This window comes from Ictidomys tridecemlineatus, chromosome 3, assembly GCF_052094955.1.
Source record: "Ictidomys tridecemlineatus isolate mIctTri1 chromosome 3, mIctTri1.hap1, whole genome shotgun sequence".
In the NCBI taxonomy this organism is placed as follows: Eukaryota; Metazoa; Chordata; class Mammalia; order Rodentia; family Sciuridae; genus Ictidomys; species Ictidomys tridecemlineatus.
In genome coordinates, this window is record NC_135479.1 from 74,923,152 (window position 1) to 74,936,215 (window position 13,064).

Sequence of the window (13,064 nt, forward strand, 5' to 3'; positions counted from 1 at the left end):
AGGTTGCAATAACACTTATATTTTGGGCTGGGGTTGTGGCTCTGTGGTAGAGCACTTGCCTAACATGTGTGAGGCACTGGGTTCAATTCTCAGCACCACATATAAATAACTGAATAAATAAAGGTCCATCAACAAATTAAAAAATATTAAAAAAAAAAAAGAACAATGTTCAAGCAACAAACTGTGGCTGGTTTTAAAGATGTAGCAGTCTCCCACATCTTCAGTTTTCCAGCACTTAGCAGATTCTGGCAGACAGTACCCAGAATGACTGACAGGATTGTAATGTTTCAATAATAGCAGGAAAAAACTATGCACACATACTTCTAGCATATGAACAATTTTAACTCACCAGTCACCATGTTGCATGTATTTCTGCTGCTTGTCCTGAGTTCTTAAGACTTCTAACATTCTGAAGAAGATAGAACAAAGAAGTTCCTTCCATCCTCAGCCTCTTTTTAAGTTTTAACTTTGTTCTTAATAAAATACAGTGTATTAGAAAAAACTACCATTATCAAATTTGATTGCTAATTTATTCCTCTTAGCTTCCTTTTCTTCAATTTTAATGATTTGAGAATGTAAAATTAACTGGCAACTATTCTGTCTTTATTTCTTTTGGACAAACCTAGAACTCCCTTGCACCAGAAAACAGTGCTGGAGTGAAGGGAAAAAAATTAAAGGATTTAAGTCATTCGACTTCTACAGTGATACTTGGACAGATTTCTGCTGGGGAAATGGGGGGCGGGGGAAGGTGGCGCGGAGCATTGTTTTTTAGGTTGTTCAAATTTGTTCTAGGTAACTTCTTGGCTGAAGTAAGGCCGGCCCTTAGACTAAAGTAAGCCCCTCCCACCCACGCGGAAGAAGAAGAAAAAAAAAAAGACAGCATTTAAAGATTTAAAGTGACATTTTAGAGCTCAGAGTTTTCATATCATCCACATAGGAGCATTCCCTTCCCGAGCGCACAGAGGTGACGTGTATGAATTGCGCTTATGGAAAAACTGGTTTCTAATGAAACGAAACAGGTAGTACAGAAGAGCCTTGAAATGTTAACCTTCCCTCCCTGGCACAAAGCCCCAGTACAAGCTGAGGAAACCCGAGGGGGCTCATTGCCCTCTCGGGGCAACAAGATTCGTTTTTTGAAGCAAAGCAACACCCTCCACAGGCACCCACCCTGCACATGGGCCTAGGGTAACCCCGTTCTTTGAGGACAACCAGCTATCTCGTTAGCCTCGCGGAGAAGCGGAGCCGCAAGACACACAGCAAAGCCGCTAGATTTCTCCGCAGACATAGGTCACGGTTGTCCAGGGACGTCACCAGAGCAAGAAAGGCTAAACCCTCAACCTTCCCCAAACAACCAGCCGTCTGCCCGCAACCCCCCAGCTCAGAAGAGGCGTCCTGCGCGCTCTCGAATCGGCACCGCCACCCAACAGCAGGGCGCGCGCCCCAAAACTGAGGGTCGCGGGCGCGCGCCCCGGAAGCAACTCTTGCCCATGGGCCACAGCTCTGGGAGCAGAAATATCCAGGACGGAAACGCGCACGTCGGCGGCCACGCGCACTAGGAGGGCCGCACAGCGCGCGCGCCCCCGCACGTAAAAATAGGCTGGGGTGCGCGCTCGCGCACCGCGCCCACCCGAATCCCCGGCCCGCCCCACCCCCACCCTCGGGGCGGGGGCAAGCGAGCCCAGGGACGTTCTCAGCTCCGGAGCCGCCCTGAAGTCTCCTGGGCCCTGCGGTAAAGGCCCAGCCGCCCCCGCCTGCCGTTGTGTGGGGTGGGCCCCCTGATCCAGGCCCGCAGCCTCGCCGCATCCCCGCCCCCATCAGAGCCCTCACCCGGCGACGTCACCGCCGCCGCTGCCTCCGCTCTACCCGCCGGCCCCGCCGCACTGCCCGGGGCCCCGGTTCTGCCGTCGCTGCTCCAAGACCGACAGGATTTTCTCCTCACAGCTCCCTGGGCGCCATCTTACATTCAACCTTTACAGCCAATGAGTGCCGAATGCCCCTCTCGCGAGAATCAGAGGATCGGATCCCGCGAGAACTAGGACTGCCTCCCGGCCAGACTTAAAGTGAACGCTTCAGACTAGGAGGCCGCTGGGCTCCTGGAGCTGAGAGCAGACCCCGAGGTGGGGGGCGGGGCGTCCCGCCCACGGACGCTTCTCCATGACGGGCGGAGCCATAGTCAGGGTTCAGCCTAGCTGGAGACGCTAGATGGGCTGGGACTTGAAGCTAGCTCATTGAACCCACCTTCTGCCGCCCGCTGGAACCTCCTTTGGTCTAGCAGCCCCACGTGGGGCGGAGCCCAACCCGTCTTGGCCTCTCACTTAAGGTGGCCTCCACAAACCTCTGACCTGGGCCCAGCGTCCCCAGCCGTACCCAGCTCAAGAAACTTATGGGTCATTTACATCCTAGAGGGCCCAGCATCCAGGACCCTTGCAATCTGCTGCCATCTCAGCTCCGCCTTCCGCACTCAGGACCACCTTAAAGCGGGCCTCGGGTATCCTGGTGTTTGTATACAGGGAAAATGTGGAAGGCAGTTAAAGCTGCAGATACAGGTATTGCCAGCAGCCCCCATTACCCCAGAGGGCATCCAGCCTATTGTAATCCCTTATTGCCTCCAGAGCTTTGCACTTGTTCTCTTGTCCTGGCAAACTTACCATGGCCCCTCTGAGTTCCTCATAAAGTCATTTCCAGTCTGGATCAGAAACATCTTCGCACCTTTGCACTGGCTTAAGGAGATGGCTCACCCACCCTGTTTGGTCACCCACATTTCCCTTTTTCTAAATGAATTTTAAAGCTTTCGCAGCGTTTATGCCTCATTACTCTGTGCCTGGCACATACTGGATGCCCAATAATTATTTGCTGAATGATGGAAATAGGCCTCTCTCCATCTGCCTGGCACAAACATAAACCTACATCCCCTTTGGCACAGGGCTCCTAACTATGAAGCAGCACTTCCAGAACCCTCCAGTCCCTCAAAACAAGGTGCAGAGGATGTTAATTCCACCCAAGGCCCTACCCTCCAGCACCAAGAAGTGCACCTATGATTTCAAAGCTGTCACAAGCCCAACCCCACCATCCACAGCATGTCTCCAGGGCCCTCAGACGCTAAAAGGGTTGACAACACAGACTCCAGTGGAATTTAGCTATTCTTTATTGACATGGACTGTGGGGTGGTGAGGGCACCACCTGCTTCCAGGAGGATGAGGTAGGTCCGCAGCACTTCCAGTTCACACCTTTCCTGGGTCCTCCTTTAGTGTGACTGTTCGGTTGAAGACAAGCTAGAGGACACAGGGAGAAGAATAACCACCAAGCCAGAACCAGGCCAGGAGACCTAGGTAAGTTTCACCAGACAAAACCTCCCCAAACTCCCTCCTCATCCCAGAGGAGCTAAGGGACCCAGGGGGTCAGGAGACCCAGGTTCTCAATAACTTTATGACTGGGATAAGGAGTTGATGGCCCTGGACCTTAATTTCTTAAGGATAACAACCCCATGCCTGCCACTACTTCAGAGTAAAAAAGGTTCCTATAAGTTTGTGCATGGACTTAACCTCTGAGATTTCTCAGTAAGGGACAATTAACTAAGGCAATGTGGGCAGAATGCTTAATGCAACAAATGGCAGGGAACATTACTGTTACAGAAAGGGGCAGTTGGGTAAAGCAAAGTACCTGTCCTTGGTGGCTATCCGGATCCACAGAGAAGTACCCGAGGCGCTCAAACTGGAACTTGTCAAAGGGTTTTGCCAGGGCCACAGAACAATCCACTAATGCTGCCTCCACCACTTGTAGTGATGCCTGCAGTTAGGGAAGTCAAAAAGCTATCCAGTCACAGAGGCCCACCACCCTTGCACCCCAATTCATGATCCTACCGGGTTCAGATCACTTAAGAATCCACCTGGCACCTCAGCAGGATCTTCAGGGTTCTTGTGCTGGAATCTGTAGTCAAGAGTGAAGGTCAGACCCATATCTGGGCAAAAGCCACAGCACACAATGCCCATCTTGTAACTGCACCCATCCCAGCTCTGTTCACTCACAGTCGATCATAAAGGCGAATTTCGCATATCAAAGGCTGTGAAACCCAGTGAATAAAAGCCTTGGGCTTCTCTCCAGCATCAGCCCGTCTACAGGTCACCTCTAGGCTCTCCACACAGCCACTAGGATCCTGGAAGTGGGGAAGTTTGCAACCAGACCAGGGAATCACCACCAGGACTCTTGGCTAAATACAAATCCTGAACCCAGCCTCTCACCTTGATAACATTCTGCAGTTCAATGACATAGCCTGTATGTCTCAGGCCCACAGGCTGGCCCCAAGCTAGCCGCTTATAGCCTGGCTCTGGCTCCTAGAGATAGGAAGTGGGGTAAACAAAAGAGATTGTAAGAATCAGACAAGAATAAGGCTCTCTTCCACCTGCATGTCCAGTAGAGATTGGTTTATCTAAAGTAGGAAATGGATTAGGAGATGAAAGAGCCCCAAGGCAAGACAGTAGCAACAGGACCCTCTTCCCCACATTTAGGTCCCTCTATCCCCTATTCACCTCCTTGAAGTCAGTCCTCTCAATGAAGACTATGGGTGCAAAAGGAACCTGGTGGAAGCCCTTGGTTTCATCAGCTGGAAAGTTGGGCACCTGGATGTCCAAGGGCTATAGCAGAAGATAGGTATCTGAATCACACCAGGCAGTAGGACCCCCATAACTAGGCACATACCCAGCCACCTATATAAACACACATACAACATGGAGGCAGGCCCACCTTGGCAGCAGGAAAGTTGGTAATGACAACCCGTAGTGACTCCAGCACAGCCATAGCCCGTGGAGCCGTATCGTTCAGCACATCACGTACACAGGCTTCAAGAAGATGTGGCTCCATTGTGGTCTGTGCTACTGTCACTCCCACCTGGCAGGAGAGTTCATCAGTTATAGCCTCAACCTGAAATTACCACACTCAGCCTCTATCTGCCCACCTAGCCCACTGGGCTATACCCGAGCACAGAAGTTGTTGATGGCCTCAGGCGGAAAGCCCCGCCGTTGTAGAGCAGTCAGTGTGAAGAGTCGTGGGTCATCCCAGTCCCTGTGGATGAGGAGGTGGTGAGAAGGCCTTTGAAAGCACACACCATTAGTACCCATCCAAAAAGCCACACTTACCGCACAGCACCAGCTGCTACGAGCTGAAGGATCTTCCTCTTAGAGACAACAGCATAGTGCAGATTGAGACGGCCATACTCCCACTGCACAGGGCAATATACATCCAGTGCATTGCACAGCCAGAAATAAGAAGAACGTCTAGGATAGAAGAGTAGGGTTAGAGCTGGCCACCTTTGGGACAATGGAGAAACCACAAGAAGGGCTGCTAGAATCCCACTGATCCCACCCACCCTACGGCCCCAGCTCCCTCACCGGGCCTGGAATTCCTTAGTGCAGAGTGAGTGGGTGATATGCTCAATGGAGTCACAGAGGCAGTGTGTGTAGTCATACGTGGGATAGATGCACCTATGGGGCATAGGCAGTGAGTTATACCCTCTAGTCCCTCTGCTCTACCCCTTTGCCCACTGGCCTGCTCCACAGCTCCATTGCACCATTCCATGTCCACACCCACCATTTGTCCCCTGTACGGTGGTGTGGTGTATACTTGACTCGATAGGCCACAGGGTCCATCTTGCCGTCTTCCATCACCAACTTCATACGCAGTGTAGCCTCTCCCTCTGAAAATTTACCCTTGCGCATTGCCTGAAGGAAACAAGGACTCAGGCTGCCTCTAAGCCCAGGGGCATCTCATCCTCAGCTTCTTGGCCCACCCAAACCAAGCTGCCCTTCCAGAAGCCCACCTCAAAGAGCAGCAGTGACTCCTCTAAGGGACGGTCTCTCCAGGGTGAGGGCAGAGGGTTGTGGCCTTTGAGCTCCTCCCCTCGCTGATGGCACACGTAAGCCTGACCCCTGTGGGGGAGGGGTATGAGTAGTAACCAGCAGGGCCATGATCTGGTCACTCTACCTGGCTCTACATTATGATCGTGGCCTCACCTGTGGATGAGCTCCACAGCCCAAGCATAGAGCTGATCAAAATAGTCAGATGCATATGTCACCTTGTAAGGTGTATAACCTGGGGCAATATGAAACACAGTATGAGCAACCAGCAAGAAATACCCAATGGCAGGCCATGGCCTGAAAAGAGGTCCACTGACAACCAGCCCTGCTCACGCCTCACCCAGTCTGTACCTAACCAGGCCACCATGTCACAGATAGCAGTGAAGAATTTTTCTTCCTCTTTCTCAGGATTGGTGTCATCAAAGCGCAGAAAACAGATACCATTGTTGGCCTAGGAGAGTCAGAATATCTGTGACCACCCACATAAAACTCAAAAGGGTCATAAAGGTCCTGAGGATTTGGCTCATAAAACTAGGAGATTCTCAGAGCTCTTTCATATCAGAATTAAAAATGCCTTCAATAATTTCTCTCATCTTCCTGCATCTAAACGCTCCATAGGGCCAGGAGCAGAGGTGCAAGTCTGTAATTCCAAATGGCCTGGGAGGCTAAGGCAGGAGAAATGTGAGTTCAAAGCCAGCCTCAGCAACTTAGCAAGGCCCAAAGCAACTTAGCAAGACCCTGGTTCAAAATAAAAAATAAAAAGAGCTAGGGATAGAGCCGGGCATAGTGGCACACGCCTGTAATCCTAGCAACTTGGGAGGCTGAGGCAGGAATGTCTCGAGTTCAAAGCCAGCCTTAGCAACAGCAAGGTGCTTAGCAATTCATTGAGACCCGGTCTCTAAATGAAATACAAAATAGGGCTGGCGATGTGGCTCAGTGGTCGAGTGCCCCTGAGTTCAATCCCTTGGATCAAAACATAAATAAATAAATAGATAGATACATAGATAGATAGATACACAGATATATCAATAGATAAATAAATTTTTAAAATAATAAATGCCCCAGAGAAGGCATCTCTTATACAAAGTTGGGGTAACAACATAATCTTTTTAGAATTTTTCCTCCAATATGTACAATAGGTTCCTATGTATTTGACATACATGTTGTTCCCCCATGGCCTCTGCCCACCCAGGCACATTGAGAACAAAAAGTAAGACAGGATCACCTTTCTGGTATTCAGTCATAGGAAGAGACAGAGGTTATCTTGCTTGCCAGGGCCCTTGACACATGCTCACCTTGGCATAGCCAAAGTTGAAATTGATGGCTTTGGCATGTCCAATATGCAGGATTCCGTTGGGTTCTGGCGGGAACCGGGTACGTACCTGAGATAAGGGGGATGGGAGCAGAGGAATGAGGCCAAAGCTCAGACCTAAAAAAAAACATATGTTCCAGCTAGGTGTGACATGCACACCTTTAATCCCAGTGGCTCTGGAGGCTATGGCAGAAGAATTGCAAGTTCAGAACCAACCTCAGCAACTTAGCAAGGTTCTAAGCAACTGAATTAGATCCTGTCTCAAAGTAAAGTATAAAAAAGAGCCGGGATATGGCTCAGTGGTTAAGTGCCCTTGGGTTCAATCCCTGGTATTGGGGGGTGGGGAGAAAGGAAATATATGCCCCTTCCCATGGAAATGGATGAAATGAGGTAGTATGGAGGTACATCCAAGGAGATACTTGATGGCACTAGCTTGCTTGGCCATATGCCTATACCTGCCCCCCAGTGATCTCCAGGTGCTGCCTCAGTAGATCCATGGTGTGTGGAGTGATCACATAGCCTGGGGTTTTGTAGTTTTCACCTGCCAAGACCAGAATAAACCTGAGGACCAAGCTGTAGCCCAACAATCCTGACCCTAGGGGCCTGGCTGCAGGACTAGTCCCCCTCCCCCAATTCCAGGGTTTCAACATGCCCACTCACCAGGTTTATGGAACTTCAGGGCTTCACCCCGGAGCTGCTCCATCAGAGACAAGGTCTGTCCAGCAGCCTCAACTGCTGGTGAGTAGGAAGAAACCAAGAAAAATTCGTCCTTTGAATATAGCCTCCATTTTCAGCTCAGAGAGGTTGATATCACTACCATCCTTATTCTGCAATCAGAACAACTCTGAGCATGCCCTTCTTATTCAATTCCAGAGACATGATATAGAGAGTCAGACTTCTGAAGCCTCCTAAGACAGTCTCTGAAGAAAGGGAACAATGGAAACACCAGGAATCCCAGTTTTGAGGCAGAAGGCATGGTGTTGAATAAGCCAAAGTTGTGAGGAGCCTGGGCTATAAGGACTCTTCATAGAGAATGCCCAGAAGAAAGAGAGCTAAATGTAACAGGATTCTAAAGTCTCTCACCATTCTCCACCACATCTTTTGCTGTCCTCTGGTCTGTTTCTTCCACACGAGCCTTAGCCACCTGAGAGAAGGACCAAAGTTGGGTCAGAATCTCTCCTGGGCAGAGGATAGTGATCAGACACTCCCTTCTCCAATTCGAGTCTCACTCTATCCTACTTTACCTCCAGGAACCTGGGCCATGCCCAGACTCACCTTGGGTTTCTTTTCTAGGTCAGCTTCCATCTTGGGACCCAGAAGGTGGAGGACCTGAGCAAAGACCAGAGTCAGGCAGGAACAAGAATATCCTCTTTCGGGGATCCCCTGAATGCCTCTATCCACCCACCCAAGGGCTTCCTAGTCTTTGTATCATCACTGCCTGGAAGAATGTGGCTACCTAGCACAACCATCTCATCTCCTTATGTAGTTCTGAGGGCTTCCAACGCTTTCCTCTTCCTGAGGGTTCATAGAGGACCCAGATAACAAAGGCTTCCATTTACAGAGAAGAACTGTGGGCCCAGCATCAAGACAAGCAATCTACCTTAGCCATCATCCTCATATAAATCTATGCCTGCATCCTGACATGAAAGCCACATTACCCGTTTATGGGAAATTTAACGGCAGACTAAAGTGATTCAACCCAAATTAGACATAGCCCAGAGACTCAGGTGCTACACCCTCCACAGTGGGATCCACTTAAGAATACTGACAGGCATCTCCTCCCCAATTTTATCCCTCAGTGGATTTCAGGCCATGTCCATGCCAGAGTCTTTGCCAGCTTCAGTTCAGGGAGACGCCCACCTGCATGTCCACTTCGTGCTTGATCATTTTGCCATCTGCCCACTTAAGCGCAGCCCGAGCCTCTCCTAGGAGCATGGGCACAAGAAGCTACAGGAAGGTAAAAAAGGATATTCCTCCCCCTCCTCCCCAAGGAAAGGTCCTAGCTGACAATAAGAACCAAAGCCTGGGCCCAGCCAGAACACGGGTAAGGTGCTCCTATTTTCCCAACCCCCACTCGTGCCCAGAAAAGGCATGACCAGAGAGAACAACGTAACTCTTCTCCCCAGGTTCTGCTTACCCATCAGCAGCCCCATGTTAAACCGGTAACGCTCCACTAGAATCTGAGCCCGGTGTTTATTTATGGTGGCCTCCACCTAAAGAAATCCAAACCATATGGTTCAGGAAAGCCCCTTCTGAGACATTCTAAGAACCAACACCCTCACCTTGGCCTGGTTAGAGAAACTACATCACTCCTTTCCAGAGCCAGGACTGGGGAGGCAGCTGATGCCCTGGTAAAGACTTACAGCCTCCTCAATCTGCTCTGGGGTCACCATGACACCCACACCACATTCCTGCTCAAAGTCCATGGTGTCAATAGGGTCCAGGGGGTGACTCCGCACATATTCAAGGGCAGCTGAAAAAGGAAAGGCAATGAGTTTGTATCAACTCAGCTCCAAGAATTGAGTACACAGGGCTCTAACCCCAAGAAACCTAGAACAATTTGATCTCCTGAGAGGTTAAGTCCTGGCACAACCCCAAAAGTCCTCAGGTACAAGGGAAGAAACGTGTTCTGAGGAAGGCTCCTCATCATGACAGTTCCCCTTTTAATCTAACTAGAGGCCATCCCCTCCATGCCCAATGTCTGTGCAGAAACAAACTCAGAAGACTAAGGCAGGAGGATCACAAGTTTGAGGCCAGCCTGGGCAATTTTGTCATACATCTCAAAATAAAAAGGGTTAGGGATGTAGCTCAGTGGTAAAGCATCCCCCCCCCCGCCCCACCCGCCCGGGTTTAATCCCCAGTACCAAAAAAAAAAAAAAAAAAAAAAAAAAGCAACAAAACGAGAAAGAAACTGAGTAACCTGGCAAAAAGGGCAGATAGGATCTTGGATAAAAGGAGGGACTAGGGGTGGACCTGGTATTACAGGCAGGGGTCTCACCGCTCAGCTGAGGCTCAGTGTGGATCTTCTTACTGGCTATATAGCTCACGAGGAAAGAGAGACGCCTGGTATCCCTGAGTCGGGAAGCTAAGCCATATAGAAGGGTCCCGGTAGCCTTGTCGATGGTGGAGCCCAGAGTCTGCTGTGCCTGAGGTTAGAGGGATCACAGGGGTAAAGCCCCATGACCAGTGAGAAAGGCAACAGCAGGACAGGGGGAACAGATTGGGATTTGTACCTTGCCCCAAGCTGCTTTGGGGCACCACCCGCGCCAGGGGCAAAAGAGCGCGCACCTGAGTCGCTGCGTCGCGCAGCTGCGTGCTCAGAGCAGCGTTCTTGAGCGTCTCACGGGCCTTATGCTCGCTCAGGCCCAAGCCGGTGAAAAGCGCCAGAGAGTCTAGAGCCGCCATCGTAGGAACACCGGAAACCAAAAGAAACTTTGGGCCGAATCTGCACGTCGGCATCCTCCCATTGACCAATAAAAGAATGAAACCTATGAGGAGAGCCAATGGTGTCCTTTCTCGGTGGAGGGGGGCGGAACCTTCCAAGTTGTCGACGCCATTTAAGGGATAGGGAGCAGCCACACCAGCCTTTTCGGCCGCTTGGCTTCCATATCCTTGCTACAGGCCTGATGACAGGGTGGGGTCAGTAGAACTTTTAGATTTGCCTCGGCCTGCAGGGAAAGTGTTAAATATTGAGGAAGGAGGAAAAAGCGGGCCTGACCTTTTGCTCTTTGATTTTTATCTTTCAGCCCTGGGAAGTGATCCCAATATTGTTCTCGGGAAGCAAATGTGAGTTCCCGTCGCGTTTTTGACGTCACAGCTTTGAGGTTGTCATGGAAACAGTTGAGCAAAATTAATCACAGGAAATCCCGATCTAGACTGCATAGAAAAGAATGTGAAATACAGCCTATAGAGGAACCACACAAATCCAAAATTTAGGTGCCCACTGGGACTCACTTGGCCAGGAGAGTAAAAGGAAAGGTTTGGGCCTGGAGGGACCTCGGAAAATTTCTATGATCATTTAGTTTAAAATTTCGTGCCACACTGTTGCCAGAGCATTCAAATGTCAGGAAAATCAATCACAAGCAAGTTATGGCTTCAAAATGCTTCTGCAGGACTTTTTTAAAGTTGTATACGGACACAATACCTTTATTTATTTTTATGAGGTACTGAGGATCAAACCCAGTGCCTCACACGTGCTAGGCAAGTGCTCTACCAACTGAGCTACAATCCCAGTTCATTCTGCAGGCCTTTGAGGTTGGGACAGGTGAGACAGAGGAGATGGCATATTCATGGTTATGGCTTTTGTGCTTGGCTGTCTCCCCACATTATCACTGGTCTTCCAGGACCTTCTAAAACAACATATAAACTGTGTTCTTCCTGTAGAGGGTGGGTGATCCAGCTACTGATGATATAAGGAAACCCCCAGATTTGGGACAAGAGCTCAGGCCTTTGGAGGCCTTGGTGTCACTCATATTGTATCTTCAAGAATTGGACAGTGTCCAGACGAAGCTGAAACCAAATCCTATGACCTGCTTTGTGCTCATATACCACCAACGACCAGTTAGTTCCATGTCTGAACATGCATCTGGGTCCCACATAATAACCAAGTGCCAGGTTCTGCTGCATCAATATCCAGGTCCAATCCCATGTCCTGAGGCTTCTTACCTCCCTATGGCCCCATGGCCCCCATGTGATGCCTAGTGCACTGCACAATGAAGGCCAGGTACAGGAGTTAAGTAGGAGACGTGGTTCCACTGCAGAAGTACTGTCCAGGCTCAGATGGCGCCCCCTTCTCGGACCTGACAGTCTCTCTCTCTTTCCTGGATCAAGAGTGTGCCATATGATGATATGGGGTTAGCAGATGTGTTGGAGCAAGAGACTCCACAGCAAACTCTCACATCCTTTGGGGATGGCAGCATACCTGGCAGGGAGCTGGCCACACATGGTACTGGGCACACATTGCCTGAGCTGCTGAGCTGTGCAGGGGCACACCTGGGTAGGGCATGGTGGCACATGCCTGAAATCTCAGTGACTGGAGGCTGAAGCAAGAGGATCTCAAGTTCAAGGTCAGCCTCAACAATTTTGCAAGGCCCTGACCCCATTAAGGGAGCCATCACCATACTTGCAGGACTTGGTGATGGTGGTAATTGTGCTGCATTGAATCCTTTGGTGGCATCAGAAGAAACTTAAACCCTAAAACCCTATCTCAAAAAACTAAAAAATAAAAAAAGGACTGGGGATATAGGTCAGTGGTTCCCCTGGATTCAATTCCCAGTACCAAAAAATATTAATAATAAATAAACAGCAGTTAGAAGCAGAGCCATAGCCATACCAGCACTGTGTGGCTATGCAGACCAGCAAGTCTGCAGCTGCAGGAGTCCAGTCCAGCACAAAGGTGCCCATTATGAGCAGAACTATGCACAGTGCCTACCACTGCCACTGTTCTCTTGGCACCTAATGCCAACAAAAAATTTTCAAGTAGCACAGCTACTACCATTGCCAAGGCCTGCAAGTCTACTGATGGCCCCCTCAGTGAGGTCAGGGTCTATACTCCCTTGGTTTCCTCATTGTACCTTGTGGACCTTAAAGCTCCATGCAACAGGATCACATAGTAGCTCCACTGGTGCCACCAAGCATGTCATAAGTGGAAGTGGCATGGAATAGAGGATGTCTAGCCAGTCCTCTGGAATCATAATTTATACAAAGTAGAAATGCAAAAGTTCTATGACCCCAGTCTGGAGGTTAGCCTGCCTGCAGGAGCTTCTGACCCTGTTTCCAGGAAAGCAAAAGAAAGAGAAAAGCCAGACAGCAGCCGGCAAGGAACACTGGGGCATGGGGTAGGGCTCAGCAGCCAAGCCAATGAACAGGTCCCTCTGGCATAAGCAGATGGCATAGAAGCAGTA

The 13,064-nt window shown here is 50.0% G+C and overlaps 2 protein-coding genes and 1 long non-coding RNA gene across 7 annotated transcripts in view; 1 reads left to right on the forward strand and 2 right to left on the reverse strand.

Annotated features, from left to right (window-relative positions):
- The window catches only part of Qrich1 (glutamine rich 1), a 47,955-nt gene extending 45,974 nt beyond the window's left edge, over positions 1 to 1,981 (reverse strand). The window contains exons 1-2 of one of the 4 annotated variants that reach the window (XM_005326900.4): positions 1,828 to 1,968; positions 350 to 409 (exon numbers count right to left, since the gene is read on the reverse strand). The gene's annotated coding sequence lies outside the window, so the exon portion shown is untranslated. Of the gene's footprint in view, positions 1 to 349; positions 410 to 1,167; positions 1,312 to 1,827 lie in introns of those variants that run through there. The other 3 variants (XM_013359433.4, XM_005326899.5, XM_078043167.1) reach the window with 3 other exon arrangements.
- Positions 1,982 to 3,127: 1,146 nt separating this feature from the next.
- On the reverse strand, positions 3,128 to 10,913 carry Qars1 (glutaminyl-tRNA synthetase 1). 2 transcript variants are annotated; one of them, XM_005326901.4, is made up of 24 exons: positions 10,450 to 10,913; positions 10,160 to 10,307; positions 9,525 to 9,634; positions 9,299 to 9,374; positions 9,022 to 9,086; positions 8,437 to 8,490; positions 8,245 to 8,305; positions 7,822 to 7,893; positions 7,617 to 7,702; positions 7,145 to 7,231; positions 6,201 to 6,300; positions 6,006 to 6,084; positions 5,813 to 5,921; positions 5,584 to 5,714; positions 5,385 to 5,477; positions 5,133 to 5,270; positions 4,971 to 5,058; positions 4,741 to 4,884; positions 4,527 to 4,631; positions 4,239 to 4,331; positions 4,026 to 4,153; positions 3,861 to 3,927; positions 3,661 to 3,786; positions 3,128 to 3,272 (listed from the first exon to the last, which is right to left on the reverse strand). In XM_005326901.4, the coding sequence occupies exons 1-24, from the start codon at positions 10,618 to 10,620 to the stop codon at positions 3,222 to 3,224; spliced, it is 2,382 nt and encodes a 793-aa protein (XP_005326958.2). In that variant the 5' UTR covers positions 10,621 to 10,913; the 3' UTR covers positions 3,128 to 3,221. The 2 variants fall into 2 exon arrangements, with proteins under 2 accessions (XP_005326958.2, XP_021583116.2); XM_021727441.3 differs by having other exon boundaries at positions 7,822 to 7,896.
- On the forward strand, positions 3,248 to 12,220 carry LOC144376247 (uncharacterized). The gene is made up of 2 exons (XR_013436484.1): positions 3,248 to 3,329; positions 10,908 to 12,220. It is a non-coding gene; the product is annotated as an uncharacterized LOC144376247 (long non-coding RNA).
- The last annotated feature ends 844 nt before the right edge of the window (positions 12,221 to 13,064 follow it).